The sequence below is a fragment of the Hydra vulgaris genome, chromosome 01 (genome assembly GCF_038396675.1).
Source record: "Hydra vulgaris chromosome 01, alternate assembly HydraT2T_AEP".
Classification (NCBI taxonomy): domain Eukaryota; kingdom Metazoa; phylum Cnidaria; class Hydrozoa; order Anthoathecata; family Hydridae; genus Hydra; species Hydra vulgaris.
The window spans coordinates 51,719,306-51,741,421 of record NC_088920.1 but is presented as its reverse complement, the minus strand read 5'-3'; the positions used below and the strand labels follow the sequence as shown (position 1 = coordinate 51,741,421).

Genomic DNA, 22,116 nt, shown 5'->3' with positions numbered 1-22,116 from the left:
TAAAGAACGTTCGAGGAAAAAAACTAGACGAATAAGAGTTTTTGGAGCACTTAGGAATATTCACAAAAAAAGGATGAGACTTAATTGAACGACGAGTAACACAAGAATGAGTTTAAGTAGATGGCACAAGAGACACTAGCTTTTTAGAGCAGTGCCCGTTATAGTAATTGTAGAAAAAGAGAGAAGCAACATTACGACAATGAGATAATGGTTGGAGGTTGGCTGCAAGAACAGATCCAATAATGTTTACAATGCGTTTTTGCACCTTGTCTTTAAGAGAAAGAGCACCATTGGAAGAGATGCCCCAGTTATGACAACAGTATTCCGTACAAGGACTGATTTGAGATTTATAGAGACCAAGAATAGAATCCGGAGAAAGAAAGTGTCAAGCACAATAAAGAGATGCAACCTTAGCAGATGCTAATTTTGCAATGGATTTGATACATGGTTTCCAAGAAAGGTTGAAAGTAAGAGTTAATCCTAGAAGATGAAGGGTAGATGACTCGTCCATTACATCACTGTTCATAAATAGAGGAAGATCTAAATTATTGCGGTAACAATTGGCTGAATAAAATTGGATTTTTTCTGAATTAAAGTTCACCAGCCATTGTGAGCCCCCATGCTGTAGCAGAAGTGAGATCCTTTTCAATGCTCCCTCCAAGCGATCAGAGAGTGTTAGCTTCTTATCAAGACAAGAATAAATGGTAGTATCATAAGTGAACAATGCAACCTTAGATGTGAGAATATCTGGAAGATCGTTAATGTAAATTCAAAAGAGTATAAGACCAATGATAGAACCTTGAGGAATCTCTGAAGTTACAGGACATGAAGAAGAGTGCTATCCTCCGAGGACAACTTTTATACTACGATTGGAAAGGAAGTATTCAATAATCTTAAAGATGCAACCTGATACACCGTAAGAAGAAAGCTTTAAAAAAGTCAAGAGCGATAACTTTAACCTCTCCACCTCTATCTAATGTATGATAAAACCTATCGGTTATTACTGTTATCAAATTGGCTGTAAAATGAGAAGATCAAAATCCATATTGATGATCAGAAAGTAAGTTATTAGATTCAAGATTAAGTGTTTGTTAATTAAAGATTCAAAAACTTTAGTTATATAGGAAGAAGACTAATGGGACGGTAGTTAGATGAGTCAGATCGCTTTCCACAATTTTTGAAAACTCAGCATGCAATAAGGCTCAACAGAAGAAAAGTTACTTCGAAGACCACAAATGTTAGTGAATGATAGGTTTAGAGAAACTGCTGATAATGATGTTTTTTTAGGGTTTTATAGTTTTTGGTACTTTAGTCATTTTGAAATTTGTTAAAGAACTTGACTCAAAGTATAGATAGTACTCAGTACACTATTTAATAGCCCAAGCAATTGCATCATTACTATTAATAAACCCTAAACCAAACAAAGGGGTCCAAAAGTGGCCTTGACAATGCACACTAAAAGTACAAAAAGGGACACCATCCATGCGCAACATAGCACTGTTAGTATACTGATATTTTACAGCTATTGACGGAATCAGCCTCTCTGAGAGCTACCGCAGAGTTTTGGAAGCCTGACTACCACCTGGCCTCAGAACCATAAAACTAAGTTTTAGAGCTGTACTCTAATTAGGAGATAATAGAATGAGTTGCCTAGTCATAAAAACAGAGACACAAGCAAAAACCATGCATTGAGTCAAGAAGATCCAGCGTTCAACATCCTAAACTGGAAACAATGTATTAAAAATACACCTGTGCCAGCCTAATAGATGAAAAAGTCTTTGCCAAGAACGCCTTCTACAAGACAGCAGCCGGATGCGTTTAACATCTGCCCAAGATATCTTATACTGCTGATTTAGGTGAGCAGTCTGACATCATACTGAAATAGCCTTGTCAGATATCAGAGTATGGCATGCTAGTTTCACCCAGACCTGTAAGGTATTAGCTGTGCAATGCTGGATTGACTGCTAGACGCCCTCTGAAGAAAGCCAAACTAACACGCTATGATGAAAAAGAGGGCAATCTGGGCAAATCAGTACAAAGAATAGACTTCTAATGACTGGACAAAGGTATTATCCACTTCTATCTTAATTAAATAATATTGAGTACCATGTCCTTTTTTATCGGAAATGTTTACTTGCAGTGCAGTGTACATGTATGCAATGAAATAAGGATGTCTTGTTGTTATGCTAAGTTACATGTACATACAGTACGGTATTTTCTATTGCTGCAATTGCATAATGCATGATTTGCTGTACTGTAAATGCAGATCCTGAGCATTATATTCTTTACATAGTTTTGTGATTACAAGTGTGCTTGTAATCAGTGTGCTTGTCTCTCAGTGATGAGAGCAAAATTGATATCATGTAGAGTTCTCACTGTTTGTTAGACAACAAATCAACAAAGTTCTGCTTCCAGAATATGTTTTTGCAACTGTCAAGCATCCTACTTCTGCTATGGTTTGGGGAGTTATCACTGCTCAAGGTCCAGGCTGTCTGCACACCGTGAATGGAATCATATGCCAGGACCAATAGATTGAAATCCTGCAGTCCAAGCTGCTACCCTAAATGACTGAACAGTTCCCTAATGAAAATGCAATTTTCAAAACCACCACTAAGCGTTGCTTGATTGAATGCATACTTCAAGTATGTAATCATAATCAAGACATCAGTGACATGTGCCTGCATCTCATACAGGAAATGCCCAAACATGTGGCTCAAGTACTGTCGACATTCCTATATTAATGAATGGCAACGCTCTCACTGAGTCTTCGTCTTTAGGTCTTCTTGGATCACCATTTACTAATGACTTTTCATGGAAACCATATATACAACCGATTGCTAAATTAGCATCTGTTAAGGTTGCTTTTCTTTATCGTGCTCGTCATTTTCTCACTCCTGATTCCATTCTCTTCCTCTACAAATCTCTTATTCGCCCCTTTATGAAATACTGTTGTCATATTTGGGCTGATTCTTCTAATGATGCTCTTTCTCTTCTAGACAAGGTCCTAAAACGCATTGTAAATGTTGTTGGACCTGCTCTATCTGCTATGCTTGAGCCTCTTTTCAATCTCTCTCTCTTTTCTACAAATACTATCAAGGTTGCTGCTCAAAGGAGCTATCATCTCTAGTTCCATTAACTAAAACTCATTCTTGTTTAACTCATTCATTCATCACTTGTTCATTCAGCAAAGTCTCATTCTTTTATTGTGTCTGTCCCTGATGCTCTAAAAACTTTTATTCACCTAGTTTTTTTCCCTGCACTTTAACACTTTAGAACTCTTTCTCATCTTCATGTTTTCCTGATTCATACAACCTTCAAATTTTTAAGTCTGTCAAGCATTTCCTTGCTCTATAACTTTATTCTTTTTTTCTAGTAACTTCCAACTTAATAGTGGTTACTTGCAGCCTTGTTGGAGGCTGAGAAATCAGAATAAAATTTAAAAAAAAAAATCTGTTCTGGAAACCTTGTTGTAGATAATAATCATGCATAACTCCTATAAACTCCCACAATCCTCCCTCCCCTAATAATTTTATCCCAGCACTAACTGAAAATAACTAAAATTTAAATAATGACAAAAAAACTAAACAGCAGGTTAAAAATTACAAAACTTTATTTAAGTAAACATCAAATCATACTTTATGTATGTATTACTATTTATATTTTAATGTTATATTTCATTTTGTTTCATAAAAACAAAAAACTCAAGATACCTTTTGATGATGATACTCAGCAAAGATAATAGAAAAGATAGCAGCAAATGGCAGTGACCACCACAATATATAATTATCCTGTATATAATATAATATCAATAATAATCAGTATAAAAATATTTTTTCATAAAAATTTATGGTATTTATCACATGATAACCTAATACTTTCACATGGTAACTTTTTATACGTTTTATGTAGTAAGTTGTATAAAAACACCTTAAAAAGTACTCTATAGTACCAATCTTTAAAAAGGGTTTAAAAACAATAGTAGCAAAGTTTTTTTAACTTCAATTTTAGTACTTATAGAAAATTAATAGAATGAATGTTAATAAAATAGATATCAATGCCAACTTCCTGTTTTTAAAATATATTTTTAATACATTTTTTCAACATATTTATTTCTAATTTTTTTTTATTAAAATCATAAATTTGAAAAACAATAGGTATGTGATGATAAAGATATAGAGATAATAGTTAAAAATAATAGGTATGGTATGGAGATAATAGATAAAATAATAGGCATGATATGGATATAATAAATAAAAATAGGTATGGTAATGAGATAATAAAAATAATAGGTATTGAGATAAGATAAAACATAAAACAAAAACAATACCCGAACCAACTTGTGGTAAAAATCTCGTTTCAGAGCACTGCGTTCTTTAACTATAGCATTTTGAATGAAATAAGCAGTAATAAATGCTACACAAATTCTGAGCATCAACAAGAAGAATATTTGGCTGAACAGCATGAAAACTGTCTGAATTTAAAATTGGAATAGAATTATTAGTCAATAAAAACTGTAAATTAACTAATTATGTTAAAGAAAGAAAAAAAAAAAGTGAGAAAATACAAGTATAAAAAAAACTTACCTGGATTATAGTAATGAGTATTATTATATAATGCATCAATTTTTCATTATTTAAAAATGTGCTCGACGATGAAAGAATACCAGCTGTAGCTAACTTTGTTATCATTATTAACATCAGGTAGTGGTTGTATCCATCAATAACTGAAATCAATTATGCAAAATTAAAAAAAATTAGTATCTCGGTGCAAAACGTAGCTAATAAAAAAACATTTTTCTTTTTTTTTTTTACAAAAAAAAAAGTTACACAACTGCTTTAGTCATATTTCATATCTCTACTAGCAATTTTCTTGTTTACAAACCCCTCATTCCAAATACATCTACTAGAAATTTTATGATGTTTAAAAATTTACATTTCTATAAATATTTTTCATACCTCTGTTAGCAATCTTATGTTTAAAAGCACCTACATTTCTATAAATATTTTTGAAAATTTTCAAAAATACATTTCACAGAAAAATTTAAATATTCATTATTTGTACAAAAACACTATCATTACTTTATCTTTATTACATTTATTCATTATATCAAAGATTTTAAGTTTAAATGCATCAACATCAAGAATTACGTATTTAAAGCAATATATGTTACTAAATTATAAAGAAAGATTACTAAATAACAACTACTACATTAAAAAGTTTTAAAAAATCAATGTTTGTTGTTGAACGAAGAAATTTTTAATTAAATTTTGCATAATATCTTTTGATGTTTAATAAAAAATGTAGAGTATTAAAAATAAGTTTATTAAAAATTTTACTTCTTCTGCTTAAACTACTTATGTAAACCCAATTTTAATTTTAAAAACTTCTGTAAACCCAATTTTAATTTTAACAACTTCTGTATAACAAATTTTAATTTTAACAACTTCTGTATAACAAATTTTAATTTTAACAACTTCTGTATAACAAATTTTAATTTTAACAACTTCTGTATAACAAATTTTAATTTTAACAACTTCTGTATAACAAATTTTAATTTTAACAACTTCTGTATAACAAATTTTAATTTTAACAACTTCTGTATAACAAATTTTAATTTTAACAACTTTTGTATAACAAATTTTAATTTTAACAACTTCTGTATAACAAATTTTAATTTTAACAACTTCTGTATAACAAATTTTAATTTTAACAACTTTTGTATAACAAATTTTAATTTTAACAACTTCTGTATAACAAATTTTAATTTTAACAACTTTTGTATAACAAATTTTAATTTTAACAACTTCTGTATAACAAATTTTAATTTTAACAACTTCTGTATAACAAATTTTAATTTTAACAACTTCTGTATAACAAATTTTAATTTTAACAACTTCTGTATAACAAATTTTAATTTTAACAACTTCTGTATAACAATTTTAATTTTAACAACTTCTGTATAACAAATTTTAATTTTAACAACTTCTGTATAACAAATTTTAATTTTAACAACTTTTGTATAACAAATTTTAATTTTAACAACTTCTGTATAACAAATTTTAATTTTAACAACTTCTGTATAACAAATTTTAATTTTAACAACTTCTGTATAACAAATTTTAATTTTAACAACCTCTGTATAACAAATTTTTTCATATTTTAACAACTTCTGTATAACAAATTTTTTCAAACTTCAACAACTTATGTTTATTAAACTTTTTCATATTTTAACAACTTAAGCTAAACTCTGTCAGTGGACCTTAGGTGTCTTATAATTGGGTCAACATTTGTTCCAGATAATAGCTCTTAACTGCCAACACCATTATTTGTCTTTTGCCCAAAAAATATTCTGGTTCTGGCGTAGTTGATTTGTTCTGTTCACCTGCATTTTCTGATGAGCAATAATCTTTATCAAATTGATTATTAAAATCAACATTTTAATTTACTTTAATTTAATACCACGTCACCTTATTTTGAAAAGGTTTTCTATGTGATATGTTTATTAAACAATCTATTTAGAAAAAAATATTTGGACGTAGATTAAAAATAAAGTTCACTGTTTGATCTTTGTTAAATAATAATTTATGAACAAATCAGCAACGAAAGTAAATACAATACAAAACACAAACATACAAGACAAAATACAATACATACAATAACAGAAAGAAAACATTTGAAATAAAATAAAAAAAGTTTAAATAAAAGTAATAATAGTGGACAACTACATATATCCATTTTATCTCCGTATTTGATGGATGAAAAATTGTATGACATGATATAAAATGTAATGAAATGCCATTAATTAGACCAATTTTATTAAAACAACGGATTACTGTCTCAAATGTTTGACAATATCAGACACAATATTTAGCCTAATCCAGTTGTTTAGGCAATCCTGACCCGCAGTGGTAGGGGGTATTCTATTTTGACAGCATTAAGCATGTTTGGGTGCTACTGAAATTGCAATATAAACTACTTTTATATCAACCCTCAGAATAAGGTAAAATGAAGTGCCGACCTTAAACTGTTAGAGGTCCACATCAGGCCGGCAAAACAAATTGATACAAAGGTTTTACCATAAAACATTGAGACAAGGTCGGCGATTTCAAATTAGTTAAAAGATTTTAAAATCATTTAAACATGAGAACAAATTAAAGAAATATAACTTATCTATTTATATTGGTTTTTAACTTTTATTTTTATTTTCTTAACAAACTTGTTCTCTAAATAAATGTATTATCTTATTAAATATGTTTGTTAATAATATATATATATATATATATATATATATATATATATATATATATATATATATATATATATATATATATTGCCTATTATATATATATATATATTGCCTATTATATATATATATATATATTGCCATCGTTTGAGGAGCAAAATGAAGAATGTATAGAAGTCAATTACATAAATTGGTACAAATCGTCTATTGATTGATTAAACAGTTTTTCTGTGCAACATATAAAGAGTTTTTGAAAATACTAACCCAGTTTCTGACTCACTACTTAATTAAACACCACCAAGTGTCTGTTTATCGCCACCAAATAGATAATATTATGGATGGTGAACTAATAATACATTTTGATTTTAACCAAAACTATAGCTGAATTTATAAAGAAAAAGTTCAAATTGCTTATTGGAGACAACCTTAAACAACAATCTTCAATGATGCAATTTATGCAAACATACACAAAGTAACACTTTGGAGTGATAGCCCATCTTCTCAATTTAAAAACCGCTTTGCGGTGAATTTTCTAAAGAATTGTTAAGTACCTTTTAATATTCCAATTTTTATGTGAAACTTTTTTGTTACAAACCATGGAAAAGGAGCGAATGGTGGGATAGGAGGAACTTTGAAAAGAATAGCATGGCAAACAGTTAAAACAAGAAAAGTTATTATCTAAATGTGTGGCAGTTTTATGAAGCTATATGCAAAGATATTTGCAATCAATATTATAGTCATTTCATTGTAAGCTGAATAGATTGAAGAAACAACTTTCCATTTCTGGAGAGTTAAGAATGAAATTTTCAGCATGAAAATAATATCACCACTATCAGACAACTAACACAGCAAACAAACAATTTAACATATTGACCTGCTAAGTTTATTTAAATATGTCTTTAATATTGCAATTTAATAGAGTATATTGTAATTTAATAAATTTAATAAAGATTTGTTATGAATTTTTATTAAAAACTTGTAAATGCGTTTTAATTTTTTTTTTCTAAAGGATAACTAAAAACTTTGTCTAAGTAATTATTTATTTTAAAAATCTTTGGCATTGCTAAAATGTACCTTAAAAATATTTTAAATGTAATGTTATCGAATAGTACAATATTTTGTCACGACTGCTATATTAAGAGCGCAACTTTTTGCTATCTACCCTTTTATGGAAAACATGGCATAGCATACTTGCTCTAAAAAATTATCAAAAAAATTATTTTTTCAATTTGCTGAAAGTTTTCTACAAAAAACAAAATAACTTAAACAAGTTCCATGTCATTTTTAGTGGCTATCACAAACGCAACTGTTTTTATTTTGATATAGCAACTATAGCATAAAATGTACAAAAAATTTTCCAGACAGTAGTAAGTGACTAAAGGTACAAATTACCAAAAAAAAAAAAAAAAGGTTTATTGAGTTCCTTGATTATATTTTCACCTTTTGCAGTAGAAATGTCATGACTGTGACGATATGGAATGACTAGTTGGTAATGAAATAAATTTTAATTACTTTACAACTTTAAAAGTTGTTGAAAATATTATTGCAGTTCTTTCAGTTGACTTTTAATAAAAAAAATTTTAAAAACTAATGTAAGTCAATTTTATTTTATTTTTTCCTTTTTTTTTTTTTAATTTAAGCTTACGCAAACAATAAAAATGGCAATTTTTATAATAGCGATACACAATCTACTTTTCTATTAGTAATTCATAAATGCTACATTTTATTTAAAAAAAGTATATATTCAGAACTAAATAAAAATTATGAACTAATCAGATTAGTACAACTAAAACTGGTAATATTAAGTCATTCAAATGTATTATGCTGTACTTTTATAGAAATCATGTACAAAAAACAACAACTGGTAACTAAGTATAACATATAAGTATAGTATTAAGTGATTCAAATGTATTATGCTGTATTTTTATAGGAATCATGAATAAAAAAAAAAGTAAAAAATTGGAAAAAAAACCATTGTATTTTTGAATCCCAAATTTCATGTTTTCTAGTGTAGTGCTCTAGCTGCAATCCCCTCTCGTTAGGTCCTAATTGGATTGATCACTTATGTTTCTTGTGTTGTTATAATAAATTTTTATCAAACTTAACAGTTAATTATATATATAATTATATAATACAATTACTGGCAATAAAATTATGGAATGTAAAGGTATTATGGGTATAAAAATCTCTAGGCATGTTGGTCTTCTCTATAACCTTTCTTCATATGGCATATCTTGAAAAAAAAATTTTAATTGCAGTCTTAAAGTCATCTTTAATGAACATCAAAGAATATTTTGATTTTATTTTCAGTATCATCTGGGGTACAAGTTGTTTGTCCTGTGTTGTTTCACATCTACATTAATATTTTTCCTAATATTTTACTTCTGAATTAGCTGATGGTATTTGCTAATGACACAACTATATACTCTAGTAATTTTTGATAGCTTAGAAAAATAAGATGATCTCAAATGCTCTTTTTTGTGACACTTTAGGGCTTGCAGTGGTCAGTGGATTTTAACCCAAACAAAACTCAATAATGATGCAATTGCAGTATTGATGATATTCTTATATTGATGAATGACAAAGCTCTTGATGAGTCATCTACTTTATATCATCTTTGATTATCTTTCATTACTGATCCGATCTATTGCAGAACAATGATGAAAAATCTCGTCGTGGGATATATGTCAAAACAGCATGTAAAAATGACCTTAAAATCAGTTAGCTCTACTTAATAAAAATCTTGTCTTTTTTTTTTTTTTTTATAAATTGTTTCTTATTTTAAGTTCCTGTGTATTTTTATTGTGTGGTATTTTGATTGGTTCAAACATTTTATCAAAAGCTAAAGATTCAAACTACAATTAATTCACATAGAAACAAATACTGTAATAAATAAATACTGAACAATATTTATTAACTAAAATCCAATTAGAGATAAGAAATATTCAAAACATGTAAAAATTTACAATTATATTAGCTGACAAAGATAAGAGATATGGACAATTTCAAAACTTTTCGAAATCGTTAATTTGGCTACAAACATTATTAGCTTTATCAGTTCTGGGGATCCCTTCAACTTAAAATTAATAAAAATTAATTAAAAGCATCAGTGCGTAAAGAAAGCTATGATGTCAATTGAAAGCAAATGATATGCAATATGTCAATTATGATAATAATTTAAAAAAAGAACTTAAAAGTTATTTTTTAAAATTATAATCAAGTAAATAAAGATGCAATTTGTACAAATATAAAAGGATAATGGAATTGAAAAATGATTTAATTTGAAAAATGTCAAAAGTGATATTAATTTGTTATTTGTAATTTATAACTATTGTTATTAAAACTTGTGTAGTTTTTTAATTCAGGATCTAGGATACCTTAAAAACATATAAAGAATAATAAGAAATCAGTTAACAAATAAATACATATTTATTTGTTAATTGTTTACCTTCTTGTAGAAAAAAAAACAAACACAAAACACAAAACACAAACAAACAAACAAAAAAATTTAGTAATAAAGCAACTGACTTAAAACCAAATTAACAAAATTTACAAAAATATAAATACAGTTAATTTTTAGCATTAATATACTTAAATACAACTCAAGTCTCCCTTTGTCTTGAAACTCTTACTGGTTCTGTCATCAATCATGTTATTTTATTATATATACTTTTTATACATATATTTATCATTGCAATTATCTCCAAATGAAGAAAAATTAAACATAAATTTTTTTTTTAGTGCCAGATTAACAATATATTTTTGTCTTTAAAAAAGTTAACAATAGCAAAGATCAAACTTCAGAACTTCAAGAATTGCACTACTCTCTTTTTTACCAAAATAAAAACAAAACCTAAGTATATAACTTATCAATTAATAAATAATGCATTATTATAATTTTGAATACATAATGAATTATTATAATGCATTATTATGCCTCAAATAGAGAAAAAAAAAATCAAAACTACTCCAAAAATTATTGTTATTATAAATATTAGAAACAAATACCTTTACATAGATATAAGATAACTGGAAAACCATACCCATTAATAGAATATCTAAATCAAAAAATTGTTCAAAAAACAAAAACAATTTGCAACAAATTTTTATTCAAATTAAATTGTTAAAAAAAGGCTTGGAAACAATGTGGGTATGATGATGCCATTATCATCATTGTATAAAGCCTTTTAAGGTGGTTTCAACAGTAGATTTAGCAAAATTATGCCCAACACTTTTCTACTAAACAAAATATGTATGCAAAAATCTATAATTAGTTAACACACAAATATCAGTTTTAGTTTCCAAATGCCACTGTTATTTAGAAATGAAATTCTTAAACTTTCACTGATTTTTCACTATAATATTGGTTATTCCCCCTGATATTTCCATTGTTCAATGGAATTATTACAAGCTTAGATTTAGAACTTCCCCATTAACCTCCATAAAGTTTTTTTTCAACTTCTGAAGAAAACAGATCATCTGCAAAACTGCTCATGTATAAAGAATATATGGATAATATCGCGTTTCTGTTTTATATAGAAAACCTATATAAAGCAGAATCTGCTTTATAAGAGACTTATTTGTTTGATACCAGAAAATAAATAATTAAATACTTTATACAATCACATACCATTTTAAAACATAACTGGAATTTGCTAAATAGTTTTTGAAATAAATAAAATCAAAAAAATATTCAATTTAATCTCTAAAATAAAAAGTCCAAAATAATAAAAACATTGGAAATATTTTAAATAATAAGCAAAAAAAAATTAAAAAATAAATAAATTTAAACAATTCTGTTAAAGTTAAGACACTAATAAAAATTCAATGAGTAATTAGTTAAATGGGTAAAATATGTTTTAAATGAAAATACTTTTTTTATCAATTGTTTAAAAATCAAAACATTCTTGAAAAATAAGTTGTCTCAAAATTCTTTTCTAACTGTCACCAATCATATTATTTTACTATATATACTTTTTTTTTACATCATGTCATTTTACTATATATACTTTTTATAAACATATTTATCATTGCAATTGTCTCCAAATGAAGAAAAATTAAACACAAATTAAATTATAATTCTTTTTAGTGCCGGATTAACAATATATTTTTGTCATTAATGTTATTATATCTTTAATGTTAGTCTTATGACAGTATTTTCTCAATACTCCCTAAACCATTTAAAAAGTACTTGACTAAATCTTGTTTATCTACTGAAAAATAGTATCTATGCTTCTGATTTTTAATATTATTAAAAATCGTACTCTGACCCCTCAAACTATAGTTCAATCATTCCTCTCTCTATTGTTTTTTATAAATTATAGTTCAATTATTCCTCTCTCTATTGTTTTTTATAAATTATAGTTCAATTATTCCTCTCTCTATTGTTTTTTATAAACTATAGTTCAATCAATTCTCTATCTTTTGTTTCTCATAAACTATAGTTTAATCATTCCTCTCTCTATTGTTTCTTACAAACTATAGTCCAATCATTCCTCTCTATTGTTTCTTACAAACTATAGTCCAATCATTCCTCTCTATTGTTTCTTATAAACTATAGCCCATTTGTAAAAAATCAACACCTTATATTTCTCAGTTCACACTTTCTGGTCAAATATATGTTAAAGAGTTTACAAAAACACCTTTTACCTCTCATTAAATTGCATGATAACATTCTGTGTTCTGGCCTGATTTATCTTCAAGTCATTATTGTAAACTAGCTATGGAATGGTATAAAAAATATACCATTCCATAGCTAGTTATAGCTAAAAAATGTGAAATTTGTGCCTAAAACAGAAAATCCTCCAAACTGCCCAAAATTGAGAGTTATTAAAAAGTACTGAGTTATTAAAAAAAACTGGGCTATTATTAAAAGTAAAATGAAAAAAAAAAATGCAGAAACATTAAAGATATTAAAATATCATTTAAAAAAGCATCAAATAGTTTTGATTCTTATTCTGTACGCAAGCTTATGGGTACCACTAAAGCAAAGCTTGAAATTTTATTTGATTTCCACAGAAATAATTTGAGTTTTTATTTTTATTTTTGATCTTCTTATATTGTGTATTAAAGTTATTAATTGGTTCGAAATAAAAATTGAAGAGCACTTTTTTTTAGTTGTTTTTCTACTTTCACATTTTTTTCGTGTAAACACTTTATATATTTTTTAAATCAAAATTAAATTACATATTTTTTTTATTATAATAAAATTATATATTTTTATTAAATTAGTTTTAAATTAAATCATATACTTTTTATCAGAATTAAATTATATAATTATGATGTTTGCTTCAAGCATAAATTATATAATTATGATGTTTGCTTCAAGCATAAATTATATAATTATGATGTTTGCTTCAAGCATAAATTATGATGTTTGCTTCAAGCATAAATTATTAGTATTTTTCAAGCGAAAAAATCAATCATTACAACAACAACAAAAAAAATTCATAATATCAAATAAATATAAATTAAAATTTAACTTTTTTATTATTAACAAATTATTTTTTATTACTAAATAGAAATTAAAGTAAATTTTTTTTATTGCAATCAAAAGTTGTATAAATATTCTTGCGCTTGCAAGATGATAAATAAAAGTTTTCATTATATATAGTTCTTTTATGGTTTTTTTTTTACATTTCGTTTAATAACTTCATATACGGAAAAAAAATTGTCATAATTATAAACAATTTTGTTTTCTTTTACTAAATACTTCTATAAAACAATTAGCTTAATAGTGGTTAAGTTTTCCTGGTTTTTAAATTTATTTGAGTTTTTTTCATTAGTAAATTGTGCTTATTATCTATTTATCTATTATCTAACATAATTGTCATTCTAACTTTTGTAACAAATTTTTTAACATAATTGTCATTCAAATGTTAACATGGTTTTTTATAAAATTACTTCTTTTATGTACCGCTTATAGAATAATATAAAAGTTAAAAAATGATTAAATTCAATTAACAGAAATTGCTCTAGAGTAAAATTGCTTAACGCGTACATAAATTGCCAGCAGCTCAATGCTTTAAAACAAGGCCATGTTACTAAACCTTATCAAGTTTTTTTTTTTGTCAATTTATACATGGTAAGCCTTCAGACACCATAAAATCCTTGAAAGTGTGACTATCCACTGAACTTCATGGCTGTATGTGGATATTTTAAATTAGCATATTAACTAATAAAGTATTTTTTTAACTTTTTATTTAAAATTAAACATTTAACATTTATTTAACATGGAACAATTAACATTTATTATTGGTAATTGTGGTGTGAAAAACTAGACAGAAAATGGGATATTGTCACTGATTATCAATATTCTTTTTTCAATTTTTTTAAAATGTGATCTTTAACATTGTTGATTTCCAGGAAATTGGCTAACAAATTCATTAGTGTGCTGAGAAACCATATGTAACTACATCATTATCTGATCGGATTCAATATTAAACTTTATTCTTTTACATTAAGTGTATTGTAAGTATCAATGCTTTCTACATGCAAATTAAGAAATAACAAGTGGTCAACAGTCAACAATGGTGGGAATCAACAAAACTGTTATTTGACAATAAACTAGACTATAAATTTTCTATAAAAAACCCTATAAAAACTTTAAAATAAACTTAGTGTTAATATATACTTAATAATAAGATTTGTTAATAATAAGATTTGTTTAAATTATCAGGTTCTACATTTTTATGCTACAAAAGTAAAAAAAAATGTTGTTATACTACTAAATATTTGCTATACTACATACAACTATAACAACAACAACATAGTTGTTATACATACTACAACAAAAGGTGAAGCATTTCAAATGAATGCCTACTTTAAAAAACACCAAATTGAATGGTAAAAACAGATTTTTGAAACAACTAATAAAGCAAAATGAATGATTGGTAAAAATATAGCATTACAAGGTTTTATCAAGAAAAGAACTTTGACCATATCTTGCCTGTACATTCACGATAAAGATTAGCTGCAAACTGTTATATATTTTTTGATAAGCAGTCTGACAGTACTGAGTTAGAGGGTTACTGAGGCCTTTAGTATATACATTGAGTAAATAGGTAGAACATGAAGGAGTGCTGCTATATCGACTAAGGGTTTAGGTTGGGGTAGCATTTAATTATTTTTTTATTGCTAATTTTATTTTTATTTTCCCGAAAAAACCCAATAGAAAATAGTAAGCAAAAAAAGTCAACATAAGTCAATGTATATCTATATATGCTATAAAAGTCAATGTATATCTATATATGTTATAGTAAAATAAACTTTGTTTTTATTTTGCACATTGTACTTATATGTCTTTCTTTTGAAATCAGTGTTATAACAATAGCAACCAATAGTAACCAGTATTTACTTCTAATGAATGATCAGTAATCATCTTAATCATCTTGATTTATTTTCTAAACACATGGCGTTACATTTTTTGTTTAAAATTGTAAATATTAAAAATTTTTATTTTTTGGACCATATACTTAGGAATTAAAATTTTAATTGGCCCCTAAATATTGTTATAGGAAACAAAATAAGACTTATGGAGAGCAGAATTTCTAAATTACAACTTTTTGAAACACTCTAATACATATATAAATATATACGTATATATATGTATATATATATATATATATATATATATATATATATATATATATATATATATATATATATACATATATGTATATATATATATATATATATATATATATATATATATATATATATATATATATATATATATATATATATATATATATATATATGGGTAATTCCACTTTTAACTTACATTACGCACGCAACAACTTTATCAAATAACCTACATAAACTGTAATTTAATCTTTTAGTTATTTTGTATGAAAGCTGTTAATCTAAAGAATAAAATAAGCTAAAAAGTTTTAAGTCTGGCAAAAAGAGGGTGAACTTATTACCAAAAATGCCATTTAACTTACGTTACATGGAAAACAAGGTTAAAAAATTGCTTCAACTTTTAGGTCAGATTTCTGTGAATCAGTAAAGCGGTTCGTATTGGAAATTTTTACAAGGTGTTGAGAATTCTATACCAATTTGAAAATTATATAAAAATTTATCAGAGGTGACCAGCTAAAGAGTATAAACTTCATTTTTCGATACTATATATTTAACTTATGTTACCGAGCATCATTTACGTTACCGAGCAAATATTATCGTGGATTTTTTATATCTATTATTAAGGGTTAGAGGTACGTAAGAAAAGAATTGCAAAAGTAATAAAACTCATTCATTAAAAATGATTAACAAAGGAAATTAAAAAAAACTGGTGCCACTCATTTTGAGTAATTTTTTGAAAAATCGAAAACAGTTTTTCTGCAAGACCAAGAGCAACTTTAAAAAATCATTTTAGTATGACAACTTTATTAATACTTATTTGAGTCATTTAAATAAGAAAATCTTTGCTTTGTCGAAGTTTTTATTAACACTTCTTACATTTGTGCGTATTGTTTTATTTCCATTAAGTTGAATTTATAAAATCCTGCAAAGTATTTACATTAAATTTTTTGAAAATATTTTTGACGTAAAAACTGCTATAACAGTTTTGGAGGGAGAATGGGTTCAGGTATATGTGATCATTTATGACAGAAGGGAAGGGATTAAGAACTGACAAATGTACGGTGACATGCTTTATGGATAACCCCCCTTAATTGCATTTACAAACGATTTGTTTTACTGAAACAAAAATATAAAAAAGGTTCTAACTGATTTTTTTTAATATTAGGAGTATAGCAAATAAATCTTTTTTTCTTTTTTTTTAATGTCTAAATAAAAATATTTATATAATTCTTATTTTTATTTATTTATGTATATTATTTATATTTATTTATGTATATTTATTTATGTATATATGTGAACCAAAATAAGAATACATAAACAAATAAAAAAAAATATAAATAATTTTAATTAAACATTAAAGAAAAAATAAAAAGTTTTTTTTTAAATTATCCTAATGTAAAAGTTTCAGTTAGAACCTTCAAACCAACGTGACAAAATAAGAATTACATAATGACGAAAATCATATTGTAAACAAAAACTTATTGAAAGAGCGCCAGAACTTTGTAGTTTTAATTTACGTTACACAAATTTAAAATAAAAATGTGCTTTAACTAAGTATTGTTATTCCAAACTTTAAATGTAAAATGTAACATTTAATATTCTTTCACATATATCATTAAAAAAGTTTTTTAACTAAATTTTAGAAGAAACAAAACTTTATCATGTTTTTGTTAATGTTCATGGAAATTGCAAAAGCCCTTTTGTTATTTACTTGAAATACATATATTTTATAAAGTATAAAATCTGACCAACAACAATTTAAACATGTTAGCTCCATTTTCATGCTAAATTAATTTGGATTATGCAAATAAATATATGGTTAAAATAACATTTTACAATAATTTTTTTTTTACGTGACGATGAGAAAAACTGTAACTTTCGGTAGCATAAAAATGATTTTAATTAATTAATTTTAGTACTAAAGGTATATTTTAAATAAACTTTCATGTGTCCACATCAATATTCATTTGCTAAATGTTGACGAAAAAGAGAATACAATTTGACTACTTGTTCATTTTCCGCCATGGAATTGCCCATGTATATATATATATATATATATATATATATATATATATATATTCAAATTAAAAACAATTTTTCATATAGCAAAACAATTTTTATTAGAAAATTGCTTAATCACCCGAGTCAAATTGGGCGAGAAGATGCTTTGATGCCTGCACTTTGATACTATTTCACTTTTTTTTTTAACAGACTTTGATTTTCAAAGAATAGAATTTCATATTTTTCCTTTATGCATAGTTTGCAGAATTTTGTGGTAAAGTTGTAAGCATTGCATTGTTTGATTATTTTCCATTTTAAAACTGGATTTAAATTTGCATTTTTCACTTTCCAAAATTCTTTTGATAGTTCAGTGTCATTTTTGTATTTAAGAATGTTAAATGATCTTATATAGTTGGCAAATCTAATTTTGAATGGTGTTTCGCTTATTGACAATAAGTAATCAGACATTTTGACTGACGGGGATTAAATTCTACAAAATAAAGCTTGGACAGAAATGAGGTGCAATTGAACGCTATTACTGACCAAGCAAATATTTTTTTTGTTTACTTTTTGACCACAACTATTTAGATGTTTTGACAAAACATTTCAGAAATATGCTGAAAAAAGAAACATTAAGCTAAACTTAAACTAGGAAAAAAATTAAAAAAAACTAATGAACAAGCAAAACAATTCCTTACAAAAAAGAAAATAAATTAGCTTTAAAATAAAACTAAAAAAACTTGAAGTGAAAATTACTTTTTGTTACGTTTTTAATTGTATTTGAAAAAAAATTACTTTAAAACTAATCTTTTAAAACATTTAATTAAAGTTACGCAAAACGCTTTTACAAATTACTTCTATTGATAGTTTAATAAATGTGAAATTAAATTATTGAAAAGAAAAATATAAAATATTTTTAAGTTATATAAAGATTTCTTTCAAAAAGTTGCACACAAAAAAAAAAAGTTTAAAAAATAATGTGGTCTTTTTAAAATCGTATTTTTTAACCATTTCATGCTTTAATTAGTTTAAAAAAAAAAAACTTTTATGTTTTAAAAACAGAAACAAAACAATAAATATATATATAAATAAACATATATATAAATAAATATATATATATAAACAATAAAGCAATCAAATCATGGGAAGACTTAATTTAACTTATTCATAATTTAAAGTAACTCAAAAAAAAAAATCTTTTAAAAGATTTTTAGAAAGACATGGAAAAATAGTTTCAAACGTTTAAATTTATCATAAAAACTACATACCTACTAAAAGAAAAAAGAAAATATAACATTTAATTTACACATGTGTTTATTTTAAAAGATCATTATAATAAATTTTTGATTTTATTTAAAGCCTTCGGGTAAAAATTTGATCAGACACTGTCTGACCCAAACAAATTTTGATCAGACATTTTGTCCAGGACTTTATAAAAAATTAAATTAAACCATGCTGTATTGATATAGTTAGATCATTTCTTTTAAATATATCAACAAAATTTTTTTTGATTTTTTCCATTTGGGGATCACTCATATTTTTAAAAATTGCTTAACGGTCATTGCGGTATAATCCAAAATCATTTTTGGCAAGGTTTTATAAACAGACAGTTGGATTGTTTGTAAAGTTTTTCTTATGATCTTTTAATTTTATAAAACAATAAAACAACAAGAAGATGTGTTTATGTCAATTTACTTTTACAAAGTTGTATTTTTTCAAATAATCTAACACTATATATATTAATACTGATCTATTTTGTATACAATTTACATTATATTGACCACTCTTGAATGAACAAGAGACTTTGTATCTTAACTTGTTACAATATATATATATATATATATATATATATATATATATATATATATATATATATATATATATATATATATATATATATATATTATTTTATATTGATTACTCCATAATAACAAATTGTAAAACCATGCAACCAATATAAAAAAAAATTAAATTTAACTATAATATGTTTTGATTTCATCATGAGTATAGACATTCATTACAATAAACAACAAAATTTGTTAAAACAAACAGCAAAAACAATTTTAATGTTACCTGTAGTAATGTATAAGCATGAAAAAGAATGAAGTAAGTCGAAGCATTTGTGCTGTGGTAAGCATTCTTAATGCCTAAAGAAAACTGAAAAGATTACTACAAAAACAGACCTGATTATAGCACTTGTAAAAATTCCAAGAACACATAGAAAAAATAATTCTGAATGTTTGATAACACACAAAACAAATTACAATAATTACCATTACAATAAATAATTACAGTAAAAAAATGTTAAAAAGCATAACTTTAAAAAGTACCCTGACCATATGCATGGGTCCTCCTTTCTTTACAATGGCATACAATCGATTTCCATATATAGCAAATGCAACCAAATAAGCAATTAAAAAAAACTGGTTAAAACTAGGGAGATCTAAAAAAAAATTGGTTGAAACTAAGGAGATCAAAAAGCAATTGTTTGAAACTAGGGAGATCTAAAGACCTTAATATAAAAAAACTTCCCTAGTAAATTTTAACCAAATGTGCTCTATATTATTTCAATCTTAAAATCCAAAAAAATCCCATACCTGATTCTCCATAATCAAAGTGAGAATATTGTCCATCAACATAAAATTGATTCATAAGTTCAATATTGTATGCAATATCAGTTGAACTATTGCACCTAACATAACACAAATTCAAATACTCTGGTGACTTTTTTTGAGTTGGATGAAAATGATAAACTTTTGTTGCTGAATTCAATGGAACTAAAAGCAACAAGTTAAAAATTGAGCACAAAATTTGCTAAAAAAGATATAAATTAAAAAAATGATAATAATATAATGTGTGTAGTATAATTTAATAATCTAATATGTGTGCTGTTTTTATCTGCTAAAAGCTAGCTCGAGGATGTTCTATATTTATGAAATACTTTTTCAAATTTTTTTTAGCTCTTATTGCTTTTAACTTTTAATAAAACTTGGTGATAACATTACTTAGTTTAGAAATAATTTTTTTTTTTTGAGTTGTCACAAAATTCAATAGTTTAATTTTCCTACAGTTTTTTAAAATGCTAAAAATCACATATTTTATACACTTACAGGAAAATTATATGGTAAATTTTTGTAAAACTCTGTCTAAGAAGTTATTACACAGATAATTTATTTTTATTTGGCATCTTAACTAAGCTATTAATTCATATCATTAATATGATTAAAATTAATAGCTTAATATTCAACTCTTTGTTTACTTCTCATCTGTTAATTAATAATAATCATTGTGGAATCTTTCATGATCTGGTGGTTTAACTTGAAATGGCAATCTGTTAGTATCTTAATCAAGATACTCTAAACAATTTCCACAGACACACTAAGGCAAGACATACATTTTACAAGTTCAACAAAATAAACCAGGTTTGAAAACTTGGTTTTGGAATAAAAAACCATTTTCTGTCATAGTTGCAGAGGCTCCTTTATAATATGTGTTTTTTAGTATTTTTGAAGCTTTTCACTTTAAAAAGAATCTTTTTAGCCTCAATTACTGGATCTCCTGAAGAAATTTTGAAACCACTCAGCAAGAATGAGATGCTGACATCTCTTTTAGTAAGTAGCCAGGGTTTTTATCATCATCATCATCATCATCATCATCATCATCATCATCATCATCATCATCATCATCATCATCATCATCATCATCATCATCATCATCATCATCATCATCATCATCATCATCATCATCATCATCATCATCATCATCATCATCATCATCATCATCATCATCACCACCATCATCATTACCATCATCAGGCCTTGTTATAAGATTTTATTGAGTAACAAAAACGCATAACGCTAATAAATGTAACTTTAACAAAGCATTGATATCTACATCATTAAAAGTTAACTTTTAACGATAAACATTACACGGTATTAAACTAATGAGAAAAAAAAGTTAAAAACCCATTTATGAAAAGAATTGTCTTTTCAAAAATCTGTAAATCATGCAGATGCTATTTATGAAAAATTATAATACAAAATCACTACTGTGAAAAGGTACTATATTGTGTAATCAAGTCTGCATAGTACTAGAACCTTTTGCTAATTTAATTATAAAATTTTCGTCAACTTTTATCTTTTTAAACAAAGAAGTTGAGTATAATAAAAATAATTATTTTTTTTATTGCCCAAAATTTTTTATTAACTAAAGCATGTTAAAATAAGAGTTTATTGAATCTTTTAAAAAACGATTGCATATTAAAAATAACAGCTATCACTGCAGTGTTT

At 25.7% G+C, this 22,116-nt stretch overlaps 1 protein-coding gene across 2 annotated transcripts in view; it reads right to left on the bottom strand.

Moving 5' to 3' along the window:
* LOC101235696 (integral membrane protein GPR180) overlaps positions 1–22,116 on the bottom strand; it is a 46,721-nt gene that overhangs the window by 4,694 nt on the left and 19,911 nt on the right. Inside the window, exons 3-9 of one of the 2 annotated variants that reach the window (XM_065788539.1) lie at positions 20,425–20,604; positions 20,158–20,270; positions 19,901–19,974; positions 11,252–11,301; positions 4,584–4,723; positions 4,328–4,471; positions 3,711–3,788 (exon numbers count right to left, since the gene is read on the bottom strand). In XM_065788539.1, the coding sequence (XP_065644611.1) occupies positions 3,711–3,788; positions 4,328–4,471; positions 4,584–4,723; positions 11,252–11,301; positions 19,901–19,974; positions 20,158–20,270; positions 20,425–20,604 (779 nt within the window). The remainder of the gene's footprint in view (positions 1–3,710; positions 3,789–4,327; positions 4,472–4,583; positions 4,724–11,251; positions 11,302–19,900; positions 19,975–20,157; positions 20,271–20,424; positions 20,605–22,116) is intronic. The other variant, XM_065788540.1, reaches the window with a different exon arrangement.